The sequence below is a fragment of the Panulirus ornatus genome, chromosome 41, assembly GCF_036320965.1.
Source record: "Panulirus ornatus isolate Po-2019 chromosome 41, ASM3632096v1, whole genome shotgun sequence".
NCBI lineage: Eukaryota > Metazoa > Arthropoda > Malacostraca > Decapoda > Palinuridae > Panulirus > Panulirus ornatus.
Window position 1 is genome coordinate 13721528 of NC_092264.1, and position 16933 is coordinate 13738460.

General features: G+C 40.7%; 2 protein-coding genes across 3 annotated transcripts in view; one reads left to right on the top strand and one right to left on the bottom strand.

Moving 5' to 3' along the window:
* RpL27 (ribosomal protein L27) overlaps positions 1-16933 on the top strand; it is a 144145-nt gene that overhangs the window by 90465 nt on the left and 36747 nt on the right. The gene's annotated exons all lie outside the window — the stretch shown is intronic.
* The window catches only part of Mocs2B (Molybdenum cofactor synthesis 2B), a 101765-nt gene that overhangs the window by 75962 nt on the left and 8870 nt on the right, over positions 1-16933 (bottom strand). The window contains exons 3-4 of one of the 2 annotated variants that reach the window (XM_071686016.1): positions 14716-14837; positions 1412-1563 (exon numbers count right to left, since the gene is read on the bottom strand). In XM_071686016.1, coding sequence (XP_071542117.1) covers positions 1412-1563; positions 14716-14837 — 274 coding nt within the window. Of the gene's footprint in view, positions 1-1321; positions 1564-14715; positions 14838-16933 lie in introns of both variants that reach the window. The other variant, XM_071686015.1, reaches the window with a different exon arrangement.

Here is a 16933-nt window from a genome sequence, read left to right on the forward strand (position 1 = left end):
GTGGGGTGCCTAAATATACCTTATACTATTGGTAAAAACTCATTTCTTCCACAAGGCATCTCTATCAGACTTATCACATGCTTTCTCCAGATCCATAAATGCCAAAAACAAATCTTTCTATTTATCTGAGTAATTCTCTCACACATTCTTGAGAGTAAATGCCTGATTTATACATCCTTTACCATTTCTGAAAGCACACTGCTCCTCCCTAATTTGATGCTCTGTAAATGCTTATGCTTTCACCCTCTCAACTGCCACTCTCCCATACAACTTACCAGGTATATTCAACAAACTTATACCTCTGTAGTTAAACACTTTCTGCAATTACTTGTAACTGAATGTAAATATATATATTCAAGTCTACAATGTTCTCTGAGTTTGCTAAAATTATTCTTGCCTTAAACATGTTCTAATGTTAAGCAATGTCCTTGATATGTTTTATTTAAGACTGCCAATATTTTTTCTTATGCTGTTGTTAAATTCCTTCCATGAAAGTGATAATATAAAAGAGATTTTTGGCCACTAACCTCTCAGTAACCCAACTAAAATATATACATGTATGTAACTTCTTAATCTTGAGTGCATCATATATAAAGACAGAACTTGCTAAGGAAGGAAGCTTCATAATTTCTGTTAGATACTGATATATTGAGTTGAATGAAAATAAAATGAATAGTTTCGAGCATTGTGATCTGTGGACCCCAGATAACTATAGTTTTTCCTTTCCAGTCACAGCAACCTCTCCTTATGCTGGTGCTCTTATCATTCATTCTTTAATGTTTCTAAAAAGTAATTTGCCTCAAGTAAGGAAAACACAAAACTCCTATCAACTATGTAATTATTTTGATATTCACAAGTGACCAAGGCTGTAGGCACTGATTAAGCTTATAGAAAAAAGAAAAAATCATAATCAAAATTAGTGTCTGATACTAATTTTCATTTCATCACAGAATATCTTGTTTTTAATTAGAAACAGTAGCAGCTTCTGGCCAGACAGTGATTATCTGCTGTCTACCTTTAACTATTTCATGGTACATTCTATCCTGAACAAATGTAGCCAACACTTAAGATAGAATAATAATATTAATCTTCAAACTGTACATGCAGGTTGATAACCAAAAGACCACAGAGGAAAAATTCACCATACAGTATATGTTTAAAAGTGAGCACTACTCAGGAAAAATAATTCAACATTCTACAAAAAAAAAAAAAAATTACAGCATTCATGTGATTAATCCATATAAATACCTTTTATTGCTAACTAGCTGCTATCATTACTTTATTACTAGACTAAGAGTGTAATAAATCAAACGTTACGTGCTTTTCCTGATACTGATGGTTCCATCTACTTTATAGTCACTGCTTCCACCATTCTTCACCCACACACATTCTTTGTTTTTCTTCCACTCACCACTGCCATCACTGTAAACTTCTTTCTTCCATATAGGTACACTGGCTTTCAGGCTATCGATAAGGAAAGATACGGCATCTAGAGATTCTCGACGATGCTCAGAGCTAACTGCCACAATTACACTTGACTCGGTCACAGGCACCAGGCCCAATCTGAAATAACAAACATTAAAGTTCTATGTTTCAGTGTTCAAGTCATCTATACCTTGCATGGATTTTCCACCCATAAAACATGGCATTTGTGAAACTATGTTCAATACTTAGATTATCATAAGTTTAAGTCATGGAATCCATAGTTATGCCTGATATGTATGAAAATACTATTATACAATATTTTCTAATTCATGACACTTCCCCACCTTAGCAAGGTAGCACAGTGTCTTAGATTATTCTTAGTTTGCTCCTTATATTCCTGGACTGAGAGAGTGAAAATAAAGGTGGAAAGAATTTCCAGTTCCTGCTCCCACTCTGCTACAAAATGTAGGAGATATCTGGGCAGTTTTCTAACTACCCTCTCCCTACGGCTAAATGGTAAACTTAGAGGTTTATGATCAGACTAGAAGAAGCATGCTTTTTGAAGGGCAATGGCATTGGCATGAAAACAAGCCCAATACCATGCCTTATTAAAAAAAAGTCATGTAATAAAAAAACAATTATTATATCAGACTGAACTCACTTTGGAGGACTGATGTATGAAATGGAAGATAAACAAAAGCAGACTTCTGCTACACTAATTTTCCATATATTATTTCGCATTTTGACAAGATGGTAATGTCTTTGGAGAGAAGTCAATGACCTGTGAACTATGAGGACAACCTGTCCCATAGACATCACAGTGCTTAACTCATATCAAAACATTCCCTGTTGGAGGTTCAAACCCAAAACTTGCTAGCAAGTGATGAACAATACCACCATACACTATAAACAGTATGTCTCATATATTTCTCATCTGTTACTTTAGTTTAGAAAAGGACTGGATGGGAGCTTATACAAGTTTTCCCAACTCACACTTGGCAACACCACAATTGAATTTTTAAACTTATTTTCTGTTTCCCGCATTAGTGAGGTAGTGCCATGAATAGACAAATACATGGCTTCATTTGCTTGTGTCCATTCTCTAGATGATGTGTGTAATGCACTAAAACCACAGCCCCCTATACCAAGCCTAAAAGACCTTTCTACGGATTCCCCCACCCACTTCATATGCCCTGGTTTAGTCTACTGACAGCACAAAGCCCTGTATACTATATCACTCCTTCCAAATACCTGCAATTACATGACTTTACAAAGACTTGAAGTGCCATTCTCCAGGAAGCATCTGTCTAAACCTTCAAAGAAGTTGTTGGAGCCCTCCAAAGAGTAGGTCTTAAGAGGTTCTTCATATCTGTCTACCATATCAGTGAATCTAAAAGTTCTTGGGGTAAGGCTTTCTGCCAGTCTTTATATAAGGCCAAAAAGGCATGGTCTACCCAGATCACTTCTACAGACACTTGCCATTTTCTTGTACTAGGTACAGTACAAACTTCCCCAACCAGTGCTTTAGCTGATGATGCAACACCATAACATAATTTCATACTGATGAAGCAAGACTGCCATTGTCCAAGGTCTCTAGTTTCAGGAAACCAAAAGAATCTGTCTGAGTGCACCAATTTACCCCAAGCTTTCCAAAGAACACAGTATCCACACAGCCCTGCCTCACACTTACATGTATCCTAAAACATTTGCTCAGCTCTCCATCCACTCTTACACATACCCACAACGTTAGGAAGCATCAGACGATATCTGTGTTGGGTCAGCCTAGTTGCAGAGGTGACCTGCTCCCGTCCCTCCCCGTCCACACCGGGATATAAGGCACAGGTATTTTGCTCTGAGGTGCGTTGATGGCCAGGTTGTCCAGGATCATTGCCCAAAGCACCATTGCTCCTCTATAGAAGGCTTTTAGACCACCTAACAGTTTCCCCCTATACCATATCCTTAACACATCCCACAAAGCATTCCATTTGACTCTGTCATACATTTTCTCCAGATCTTAAAAAGCTGCATACAACTTTTTACCTCTCACTAAATACTTTTCCACGGTCATCTTTACTACAAAAATCTGGTCCACACATACGCTACCTTTCATAAAACCACCTTGCTCTTCACTTAATCTGCATTCAGTCACTTCCATCACTCTGTCAATTAATATTCTTGCATACACTCTTCCTGGTATACAGAAGCAGTGAAAAGTTTTTATCGAGGATGTAAGGCATGTGTACGTGTAGGAAGAGAGGAAAGTGATTGGTTCTCAGTGAATGTAGGTTTGCGGCAGGGGTGTGTGATGTCTCCATGGTTGTTTAATTTGTTTATGGATGGGGTTGTTAGGGAGGTAAATGCAAGAGTTTTCGAAAGAGGGGCAAGTATGAAGTCTGTTGGGGATGAGAGAGCTTGGGAAGTGAGTCAGTTGTTGTTCACTGATGATACAGCGCTGGTGGCTGATTCATGTGAGAAACTGCAGAAGCTGGTGACTGAGTTTGGTAAAGTGTGTGGAAGAAGAAAGTTAAGAGTAAATGTGAATAGAGCAAGGTTATTAGGTACAGTAGGGTTGAGGGTCAAGTCAATTGGGAGGTGAGTTTGAATGGAGAAAAACTGGAGGAAGTGAAGTGTTTTAGATATCTGGGAGTGGATCTGGCAGCGGATGGAACCATGGAAGCGGAAGTGGATCATAGGGTGGGGGAGGGGGCGAAAATTCTGGGGGCCTTGAAGAATGTGTGGAAGTCAAGAACATTATCTCGGAAAGCAAAAATGGGTATGTTTGAAGGAATAGTGGTTCCAACAATGTTGTATGGTTGCGAGGCGTGGGCTATGGATAGAGTTGTGCGCAGGAGGATGGATGTGCTGGAAATGAGATGTTTGAGGACAATGTGTGGTGTGAGGTGGTTTGATCGAGTGAGTAACGTAAGGGTAAGAGAGATGTGTGGAAATAAAATGAGCGTGGTTGAGAGAGCAGAAGAGGGTGTTTTGAAGTGGTTTGGGCACATGGAGAGAATGAGTGAGGAAAGATTGACCAAGAGGATATATGTGTCGGAGGTGGAGGGAACGAGGAGAAGAGGGAGACCAAATTGGCGGTGGAAAGATGGAGTGAAAAAGATTTTGTGTGATCGGGTCCTGAACATGCAGGAGGGTGAAAGGAGGGCAAGGAATAGAGTGAATTGGAGCGATGTGGTATACCGGGGTTGACGTGCTGTCAGTGGATTGAATCAAGGCATGTGAAGCGTCTGGGGTAAACCATGGAAAGCTGTGTAGGTATGTATATTTGCGTGTGTGGACGTATGTATATACATGTGTATGGGGGGGGGGTTGGGCCATTTCTTTCGTCTGTTTCCTTGCGCTACCTCGCAAACGCGGGAGACAGCGACAAAGTATAATAAAAAAAAAAATACATCCTTAACACCTTTTCCTTTGAGTAAAGGAACAATAATAGCTTTCACCCAATCCTCAGGTACAACCTTCTGTTCCCATGCTAAAGTGCATATAAGATGCATCCACTCTGTCACACTTTCTCCATACTTCAGCATTTCAGCTGGAATCCCATCTACTCCAGGAGCTTTTCATACCTTTAGCCTCATTATTGCCCTTCTTACCTCCCTCTTTGCTATAGGCCACTGCACTTAATTGGGCAATAATTGGTCTCCAGTTATGAGCAGCAAGGAATGACCATCAAAACTCACAGAATGGAGAGGCCTTACTTTTTTCATAGAGTGCTGGTATTAACATCAACATTTGCTAATGAAAACTGCAGAAATAAAGCATCAGAAACAAATAGAGGGTGAAGAATACACTCTTGATTTGATGAACTAGGCCCAGTTAAATGCTTTTGAATCTTGGAAGGAAAATCTCACTTTATTCTTTTCATTGAAAAGGAAGACAATACAGGACTTTGAAAATTTTTGGTTTGAAGGAGACTCCTTTTTCATTTGATGAACTTATACGTTCATCAAATGATCAGATTACCAGACCAGGGTCTACTCTACAAGGACAGACAATGAATCTGGAAATCCTGAAACTTAAACAGGAGAAGAACTAGATCTGTATTCTCTCTGTGGAAGACCTGTGGTTCTAAATCCAGCATTATAAATATGCCAATCCAAAAGGAAAAGATGGTATTCTGCCCATCTTTGACTCATACTAAACATGGTGGAAACCAACCATACCCATACTTTTCTTTAACAAGGCATGCTATGGTGAAAGACTTTGTTAAACAGGTATTCAAGAAGTTTTTATTGCCTAACTTAAATCGGTCACAGCAAACACCTCTCAGGAACGAAAAGATTTTTAAAAAGAAGGGTAACTTTTGTGCTGAATAGCTTTTACATAGGGGCCGTCGAGTTCAGTGTGCTCCTAACAGGTGGCAATAATACACACTTTAGTTCCAACCGAAGACGAAGCCTGACCTATACGAGTGTCAAGCTCCTCTGGTGAAATGGGATGGAGACCTGGAGGTTAATGTTAAGGCTTAAAACACAGCAGAACCTCAAAATTAAACAAAACAGTTCATACTATTGAAAAAAGATGTACTTCATTATCATTAGGTATTAAGTATTCTTATGACTGTTTGACTTACGATTTTTCAACTTTACAATGGTGCAATAGCAATATGCATTCAGTAGAGCCTTACTCCGAAATTTGATCTATTCCCGGGCTAACAATATGAGGAATGATACTATCTCATGATGCTGTGCAGTGGCACTGAGCTGCAGCTTCCAGTCAGCCATGAGATCACGTGTAAACAACCGTTACTCTACAGTGTACTGTGTTGCCAGAGTTTTTTGGATTTTGTGTTCTGTTTTTTCAATCCCATCATGTTTACAAACCGTCACACCCATCTATGTTTCCTGCCTCTGGTGAGAAGAGGAAGGCAATTGCTCTTGAGATGAAATTAAAGATAACTGTCCAGCATGAAGTTATACCCAAGGCACCTAGGAAGTTCACATCAAAAAAACACTTTATTATAAAATAGGCTTTGTGTTAGATAATTTTGTCCAACTGTAGGCTAATGAAAGTTTTCTGAGGACGTTTATGGTTGGCTAGGCTAAGCTATGATGTTCGGTAGGGTAAATGTAGAGCATTAAATGCATTTTTTGACATGATATTTTCAACATATGATGGGTTTATCGGAACGTAACCCCATCGTAAGGTGAGAAGTATCTGTACTAGAAAACTCCTTCCCAAAAATGTGAGAGCTTACAAAGAATGCCATGGTTCAAGCTATATAAAGGCACTATTTTTATAACTTTTTTCATACTTCTCCCCTACGTTACTGAGGTAGTTGGAAAGGAATAGGGAAAGAAATGGACTCATTCACTCACAACCACTCTCTACAGTCACATATAATGCACCAAAACCAGAGCCCCATATCCACAACCAGGTCTAACAGACCTTTCCATGGTTTTTCCTAACCTCTTCATATGCCCTGGTTCAGCCCACTGTCAGCACATTTCCCTCTTGTGTACTACATCACCCCAGTTCACTCTATCTCCTACATACCTTACACTCTCTACTCATACACAATGAGAAAGACAGAAGAAACAAAGCAACACCAGTCTCTCTCAAGTAGAGGCTCAAAAAAAAAAGAAGCTCTTCTCCAGTGGAGGCTCAAAGAAAAAAAACAAGAAACTCTATTCCAGTGGAGGATCAAAGAAAAAACTGAAGTTCTCAAAGAAGAACTAGCAGTTCTTCTCAGGCAGAGGCTCAACCTCCTCCCACGTGCATCTGCGAAGCATGTTATGCATGAACATGGGACGCAAACTGGGATCAAAAACCATTTGATAAACCCTTTCCATTTGTACCTTCGCATATCATCAACAGGATTAGTCAGGACATGGACACAGTAACATAGAAATACTGGTTTATCTCTATACCCTTACGATGATATGGATGCGAACTGATCTCATCCTGTGTCTATATCCATGATATCATAACCGAGCGCTATCTTATACAAGTAGTGCTGATGCCTACCACTTTACTGGTATGGCAGTAGAGTCCTCTTGGAAGCTCTCAAGTATGTGTACTGTGCACCAAAAGGTAAGGCGTAAGACGGCCATTGACTTAACGTATTGTGGAAATCATTTCATGTCTTTTAGAGAGACCTAGGTAATTGTAATATGTTAACTCATGCATTAACTGCACTATTTGTACATTTGTCAACAATGTGATAGTGCATCATAACCATCAGTTTGTTGAGCAACCATAAGGCTCATAGTTTACTTTGTTTGTCTACTTGGGTGTTTACTTTCGATATTTGTCCACAATTATCAAGCTCTTGTGATATCCCATTATGCCTAGGAGTTACAACAAAGGAGGACATTGCAGTAGTGACAGTTTTATATAAAGCATAGCATAATTTGAAATATATCACTGAGCATATAGAAGTGTGCTAGCAAAGTGTCCAAAGGTTAATGAAGCAGTTTCTGAAATTGCGAGGAGTCAGTTTTGCCAACTCCTCTTCCCCAGTCTGGAAGGCCAAGATTAATATCTAAGACATGCAAAGAGATTGCAGGAAAAGCTCAGGCCTGGCCATCTCTAACGGTGCATAGAATCAAGCAAAAGAACCCTAACTTGCTTGAACATATCTTATTAAAGAGTGTTCAAAAGTTATTCATAATGACTTGGGATTTTGTAGTTTTCGTGCCAAACATAAACGTCTAGTGACTGCCACTCAGAAAGATAAACAAGAAATTTTGCAAGAAATACAGAATTTGGGACCTAGAAACATGGAGAACCATGTTTAGGAGTGATGAGTTAATATTTGCTGTGACTAGAAACACCAGAAAGAGGATTTACAGGCCACCCCACTCAGACCTGCACTTGCCTCAGGACACAGAACAGACTGAAAACATCCTTCTTCTCTTATGGTCTGGGGCTTTTTCATTTGCTGTGTCATTGATGATTTCATATTCTTACCCAAAAATGTAGGAGGTCAAGAGAAAGGTGCAAGAAGTGAAAAAGAGGGCAAATGAGAGTTGGGGTGAGAGAGTATCATTAAATTCTAGGGAGAATAAACAGATGTTTTAGGGGGTAAATAAAGTGCGTAAGACAAGGGAGCAAATGGGAACTTCAGTGAAGGGGGCTAATGGGGAGGTGATAACAAGTAGTGGTGATGTGAGAAGGAGATGGAGCGAGTATTTTGAAGGTTTGTTGAATGTGTTTGATAATAGAGTGGCAGATATAGGGTGTTTTGGTCAAGGTGGTCTGCAAAGTGAGAGGGTTAGGGAAAATGATTTGGCAAACAGAGAAGAGGTAGTAAAGACTTTGCGGAAGATGAAAGCCGGCAAGGCAGCAGGTTTGGATGGTATTGCAGTGGAATTTATTAAAAAAGGAGGTGACTGTATTGTTGACTGGTTGGTAAGGTTATTTAATGTATGTATAATTCATGGTGAGGTGCCTGAGGATTGGCGGAATACTTGCATAGTGCCATTGTACAAAGGCAAAGGGGATAAGAGTGAGTGCTCAAATTACAGAGGTATAAGTTTGTTATGAGAGAGCTTGGGAAGTGAGTCAGTTGTTGTTCGCTGATGATACAGCGCTGGTGGCTGATTCATGTGAGAAACTGCAGAAGCTGGTGACTGAGTTTGGTAAAGTGTGTGGAAGAGGAAAGTTAAGAGTAAATGTGAATAAGAGCAAGGTTATTAGGTACAGTAGGGTTGAGGGTCAAGTCAATTGGGAGGTGAGTTTGAATGGAGAAAAACTGGAGGAAGTGAAGTGTTTTAGATATCTGGGAGTGGATCTGGCAGCGGATGGAACCATGGAAGCGGAAGTGGATCATAGGGTGGGGGAGGAGGCGAAAATTCTGGGGGCCTTGAAGAATGTGTGGAAGTCGAGAACATTATCTCGGAAAGCAAAAATGGGTATGTTTGAAGGAATAGTGGTTCCAACAATGTTGTATGGTTGCGAGGCGTGGGACTATGGATAGAGTTGTGCGCAGGAGGATGGATGTGCTGGAAATGAGATGTTTGAGGACAATGTGTGGTGTGAGGTGGTTTGATCGAGTGAGTAACGTAAGGGTAAGAGAGATGTGTGGAAATAAAATGAGCGTGGTTGAGAGAGCAGAAGAGGGTGTTTTGAAGTGGTTTGGGCACATGGAGAGAATGAGTGAGGAAAGATTGACCAAGAGGATATATGTGTCGGAGGTGGAGGGAACGAGGAGATGAGGGAGACCAAATTGGAGGTGGAAAGATGGAGTGAAAAAGATTTTGTGTGATCGGGGCCTGAACATGCAGGAGGGTGAAAGGAGGGCAAGGAATAGAGTGAATTGGAGCGATGTGGTATACCGGGGTTGACGTGCTGTCAGTGGATTGAATCAAGGCATGTGAAGCGTCTGGGGTAAACCATGGAAAGCTGTGTAGGTATGTATATTTGCGTGTGTGGACGTATGTATATACATGTGTATGGGGGGAGGTTGGGCCATTTCTTTCGTCTGCTTTGAAGAATGTATGTGAGAAATACTTAGAAAAGCAAATGGATTTGTATGTAGCATTTATGGATCTGGAGAAGGCATATGATAGAGTTGATAGAGATGCTCTGTGGAAGGTATTAAGAATATATGGTGTGGGAGGCAAGTTGTTAGAAGCAGTGAAAAGTTTTTATCGAGGATGTAAGGCATGTGTACGTGTAGGAAGAGAGGAAAGTGATTGGTTCTCAGTGAATGTAGGTTTGCGGCAGGGGTGTGTGTTATCTCCATGGTTGTTGAATTTGTTTATGGATGGGGTTGTTAGGGAGGTGAATGCAAGAGTTTTGGAAAGAGGGGCAAGTATGCAGTCTGTTGTGGATGAGAGAGCTTGGGAAGTGAGTCAGTTGTTGTTCGCTGATGATACAGCGCTGGTGGCTGATTCATGTGAGAAACTGCAGAAGCTGGTGACTGAGTTTGGTAAAGTGTGTGAAAGAAGAAAGTTAAGAGTAAATGTGAATAAGAGCAAGGTTATTAGGTACAGTAGGGCTGAGGGTCAAGTCAATTGGAAGGTAACTTTGAATGGAGAAAAACTGGAGGAAGTAAAGTGTTTTAGATATCTGGGAGTGGATCTGGCAGTGGATGGAACCATGGAAGCGGAAGTGAATCATAGGGTGGGGGAGGGGGCGAAAATTCTGGGAGCCTTGAAGAATGTTTGGAAGTCGAGAACATTATCTTGGAAAGCAAAAATGAGTATGGTTCCAACAATGTTGTATGGCTGCAAGGCGTGGGCTATGGATAGAGTTGTGCGCAGGAGGGTGGATGTGCTGGAAATGAGATGTTTGAGGACAATATGTGGTGTGAGGTGGTTTGATCGAGTAAGTAATAATAGGGTAAGAGAGATGTGTGGTAATAAAAAGAGTGTGGTTGAGAGAGCAGAAGAGGGTGTTTTGAAATGGTTTGATCACATGGAGAGAATGAGTGATGAGGAAAGATTGACCAAGAGGATATATGTGTCAGAGGTGGAGGGAACGAGGAGAAGTGGGAGACCAAATTGGAGGTGGAAAGATGGAGTGAAAAAGATTTTGAGTGATCGGGGCCTGAACATGCAGGAGGGTGAAAGGCATGCAAGGAATAGAGTGAATTGGAACGATGTGGTATACCGGGGTGGACGTGCTGTCAATGGACTGAACCAGGGCATGTGAAGCATCTGGGGTAAACCATGGAAAGTTCTGTGGGGCCTGGATGTGGAAAGGGAGCTGTGGTTTTGGTGCATTATACATGACAGCTAGAGACTTAGTGTGAACGAATGGGGCCTTTGTTGTCTTCTCCTAGCGCTACCTCGCACACATGAGGGGGGAGGGGGTTGTTATTCCATGTGTAGCGAGGTGGCGGTGGGAATAAATAAGGGCAGAGAGTATGAATTATGTACATGTGTATATATGTATATGTCTGTGTGTATATATATGTGTACATTGAGATGTATAGGTATGTATATTTGCGTGTGTGGACGTGTATGTATACACATGTGTATGTGGGTGGGTTGGGCCATTCTTTCGTCTGTTTCCTTGCACTACCTCGCTAATGCGGGAGACAGCGACAAAGCAAAATAAATAAATACATAAACCCAAAAATGTAACACAGAACTGGGAAAAGCACTTAAATGTACTTAAATGTACTTGATTCATTTAGAAATGCAAAGGCCTGACCTGACCTAAACTCATCCGATAACCTGAGGCCCACTGACTACCTGATATGGATACATCTTTAGTATCAAAGCTTGAGGTGGCACTCAAGCAGCTATGGGGTAGTTATTCCATGGAACTACTCAAGAATATTCATGATAGTATTCCCAAATGCTACAGGAGTGCATCAAGAGGAAAAGGAAAGTTAAAAAGTATCAAAAATGTTAGTTTAAATCATGGTTTTTTAGGCCACCTAACCATAAATAATTTCTTATGTTCAGCTCACACCCTAACTTTTTGTGCATATTAAATGTATTGAAACCTTTAAAGGCACAAAATATTTCTAAGGTGAACCCAACATTTTATAAAAGTCAACTAGTATTTAATCATATATACAAGCAGGGACTTAAATATTTTGTCTCATTTTCTGTCCCAAAAATCTCATGCTCATATTTCAAAAGAAACTGAGAACTCTGAAAAATGCTCATACTGGAAGGTAGAGAAACCCAACTGAAAAATTGCCTCGAAAAACCTTTTTTCTGTATATGTACTTACTTTTCTTTGTATGAGAGCTTGGCCCTGCCAAAGGTATAATGTCCAACATTATCTGGTTCACTGTTCATGGAACACCTAGAGTGTGGACCAGTAGGGATCCATCCCTCCCATCATAACTTGGAAGGTGATCTTCACCCGCAAGAAGGTCCCATCGCAACTAATTCAGAGAAAGTAGTATCTATGCATTTGAAAAAAATTCCCCCAGGATTGAACTGAGGGTTCTAATTGCCTGTCATACCATCGTTCAAAGTCGGTTGAACCAGCAGCAGATGCAGGCTTCTGATGACCATTTCTGATATGACAATATGTGGGAATGAACGAGTACCAGAACTATTCTAGTCCCTACCTCTGCGTATTTACCTTGTAAGAAGCCTAAACACTAAAAACCTACGAAAAAGAAAATGAGGAAAGTAACTTGATTGCATGTGTGGGAGAAGTGGAGGAAGTGTACCATTCCCCAGGAGAGACACTTAATTCCTGTACCATATTCACAACAACCTCGCTAGTGCAGGAAATGGCTAACAAATATGAAAAAACAATCCATAATGGAGAAAAACTGGAGGAAGTAAAGTGTTTTAGATATCTGGGAGTGGATCTGGCAGCGGATGGAACCATGGAAGCGGAAGTGAATCATGGGGTGGGGGAGGGGGCGAAAATCCTTGGAGCCTTGAAGAATGTTTGGAAGTCGAGAACATTATCTCGGAAAGCAAAAACGGGTATGTTTGAAGGAATAGTGGTTCCAATAATGTTGTATGGTTGCGAGGCGTGGGCTATGGATAGAGTTGTGCGCAGAAGGGTGGATGTGCTGGAAATGAGATGTTTGAGGACAATGTGTGGTGTGAGGTGGTTTGATCGAGTAAGTAATGTAAGGGTAAGAGAGATGTGTGGAAATAAAAAGAGCGTGGTTGAGAGAGCAGAAGAGGGTGTTTTGAAATGGTTTGGGCACATGGAGAGAATGAGTGAGGAAAATTGACCAAGAGGATATATGTGTCGGAGGTGAAGGGAACGAGGAGAAGTGGGAGACCAAATTGGAGGTGGAAAGATGGAGTGAAAAAGATTTTGTGTGATCGGGGCCTGAACATGCAGGAGGGTGAAAGGCGGGTGAGGAATAGAGTGAATTGGATCGATGTGGGATACCGGGGTTGACGTGCTGTCAGTGGATTGAATCAGGGCATGTGAAGCGTCTGGGGTAAACCATGGAAAGTTGTGTGGGGCCTGGATGTGGAAAGGGAGCTGTGGTTTCGGGCATTGTTGTATGACAGCTAGAGACTGAATGTGAACGAATGGGGCCTTTGTTGTCTTTTCCTAGCGCTACCTCGCACACATGAGGGGGGAGGGGGATGGTATTCCATGTGTGGTGAGTTGGCGATGGGAATGAATAAAGACAGACTGTGTGAATTGTGTCCATGGGTATATATGTATGTGTCTGTGTGTGTATATATATGTGTACATTGAGATGTATAGGTATGTATATTTGCGTGTGTGGACGTGTATGTATATACATGTGTATGGAGGTGGGTTGGGCCATTTCTTTCGTCTGTTTCCTTGCGCTACCTCGCAAACGCGGGAGACATTGACAAAGCAAAATAAATAAATAAATTTAAAAAGTTCAAAATCAATACTCTGTGGCTAAATACACAACCTCATACAAAAATTAATGAGTTTAAAGATTCTATTAAAAACTAATACTTCACTACAGTATGCATATTATGGTGAATAAAAAACATTCAGTAAACTCGATACAATTAAATACACATACATTAATATGAAAAGTATGGTTGAGAGAGCTAAGGAGGGTGTGTTGAAATGGTTTCGACATACAGAATGAGTAAGGAAGTTGAAAAAGGGGATATATGTCAGAAGTCAAGGGGACAAGGTGAAGGGGCAACAAAAAAGGAGATGAAAGGATGAAATGAATTAGATTTTGAGTACTTATGACCTGAACAGGCAGGCAGGTGAAAGGCATGCTCTGGATAGAGTGAACTGGAGTGATGTGGTATAGAGTGGGTGACAAGCTGGCAGTGGACTAAAGTAGGGCATGTGAAACAGCTGGTGGAAACCACAGAAACGTCTATGAGGCCTGGTTGTGGATAGGAGACTGTGGTTTTAGTGCATTACATATGACAGCCAGAGAATGGATGTGAGTAATGAGGCCTGTTTTTCATCTGTTCCTAGCATTAACTCACTGATATGGGAAACTGCAAACAGGTACGAAAAAAAAATTGTTATACACAAAATAATATGTAAGCCACATGCTAAGCATTTTAGAAAGACACTTATCCAGAAAATGTAGGAAATAAAGAATGCCACTAAAGCCAAAGAATGCCACTAAAGGAATATTTTACACATTCTGGAGATATGAGAATAATGAGGTGGCCAGATTATAAGTAGTCAGCAAAGCACAGGTTGCTGACTGACAGATGGCAGACCCAAGTGAGCTATGCCACTATCGTTGATTGGGTTATTAACAAAGGGTGGAAGTTATCAACCCCACCAGAAGGATTGGGGTTGGAGGATTCTGACCCCTGGAGATCAAAAGATCTTTCAGCTAGCAAGACAGATAGATCCTGGGGAGAAATAAAAATGCCTTGTATGTTTCAACTAAGTTCACTTTCTTTTAACAAATACTGAACAACTTGCCTGTGATACAATGCTATGTGCTTCAAGGACCATTTTTCTCTGGCTTGTTTACAAAGCTTATGCATCTCTTTCTCTGCCATCTCATTATATGCCTCATATTCAAGCCTCTCAACAATTTTCCCCTGAAAAATAATGAATAAGAAAAACTGTTATCTGCCTAATCAAACTCTATAGTACAAAGTGCCTAGCTGCTTGCAACATTATACAACGAAAATATATAAAAGTTATGAAAATCTGAAGCACTGTCATTAGGGAAGTGGGATAAAATATGTTTGAAAAATGGTAGTCTCCTCTCTCCAAAGCCACCATAACTCACTTTGTCCGCAAGGAAGCAAGCTGAATTTGAAATCTCATTTAGACAGATATTTCATAAGATTTCTGTTCCCATCTTAGCAGGGTAGCATTAGGAATAGATAAACAACCATCTCATTTGAATACATCCACTTTCTAGCTACCATGTATAATCAGTCACACCCATGATCTATCATCAATACATCACTCCATGGCTTACCCTCAATGCTTGATATGCACTGATTTCAGCCTATTCACAGCGAACTGACCCTCACATACACATCAATCCAACCCTTTCTATATTTATATATTTATTTATTCATTATACTTTGTCAATCCAACCCTTTCTATATTTATATATTCATTTATTCAAGAGGTGAAAAAGAGGGCAAATGAGAGTTGGGGTGAGAGAGTATCATTAAATTTTAGGGAGAATAAAAAGATGTTTTGGAAGGAGGTAAATAAAGTGCTTAAGACAAGGGAACAAATGGGAACTTCAGTGAAGGGGGCTAATGGGGAGGTGATAACAAGTAGTGGTGATGTGAGAAGGAGATGAAGTGAGTATTTTGAAGGTCTGTTAAATGTGTTTGATGATAGAGTGGCAGATATAGGGTGTTTTGGTCGAGGTGATGTGCAAAGTGAGAGGGTTAGGGAAAATGATTTGGTAAACAGGGAAGAGGTACTAAAAGCTTTGCGGAAGATGAAAGACAGCAAGGCAGTGGGTTTGGATGGTATTGCAGTGGAATTTATTAAAAAAGGGGGTGACTGTATTGTTGACTGGTTGGTAAGGTTATTTAATGTATGTATGACTCATGGTGAGGTGCCTGAGGATTGACGGAATGCTTGCATAGTGCCATTGTACAAAGGCAAAGGGGATAAAAGTGAGTGCTCAAATTACAGAGGTATAAGTTTGTTGAGTATTCCTGGGAAATTATATGGGAGGGTATTGATTGAGAGGGTGAAGGCATGTACATAGCATCAGATTGGGGAAGAGCAGAGTGGTTTCAGAAGTGGTAGAGGATGTGTGGATCAGGTGTTTGCTTTGAAGAATGTATGTGAGAAATACTTAGAAAAGCAAATGGATTTGTATGTAGCATTTATGGATCTGGAGAAGGCATATGATAGAGTTGATAGAGATGCTCTGTGGAAGGTATTAAGAATATATGGTGTGGGAGGCAAGTTGTTAGAAGCATTGAAAAGTTTTTATCGAGGATGTAAGGCATGTGTATGTGTAGGAAGAGAGGAAAGTGATTGGTTCTCATTGAATGTAGGTTTGCGGCAGGGGTGCATGATGTCTCCATGGTTGTTTAATTTGTTCATGGATGGGGTTGTTAGGGAGGTAAATGCAAGAGTTTTGGAAAGAGGGGCAAGTATGCAGTCTGTTATGGATGAGAGAGCTTGGGAAGTGAGTCAGTTGTTGTTCGCTGATGATACAGCGCTGGTGGCTGATTCGTGTGAGAAACTGCAGAAGCTGGTGACTGAGTTTGGTAAAGTGTGTGAAAGAAGAAAGCTGAGAGTAAATGTGAATAAGAGCAAGGTTTTTAGGTACAGTAGGGTTGAGGGACAAGTCAATTGGGAGGTAAGTTTGAATGGAGAAAAACTGGAGGAAGTGAAGTGTTTTAAATATCTGGGAGTGGATTTGGCAGTGGATGGAACCAATGGTGCGGAAGTGAATCATAGGGTGGGGGAGGGGGCAAAAGTTCTGGGAGCGCTGAAGACTGTGTGGAAGTCGAGAACATTATCTCGGAAAGCAAAAATGGGTATGTTTGAAGGAATAGTGGTTCCAACAATGTTATATGGTTGCGAGGCGTGGGCTATGGATAGAATTGTGCGGAGGAGGGTGGATGTGATGGAAATGAGATGTTTGAGGACAATATGTGGTGTGAGGTGGTTTGATCGAGTAAGTAATAATAGGGTAAGAGAGATG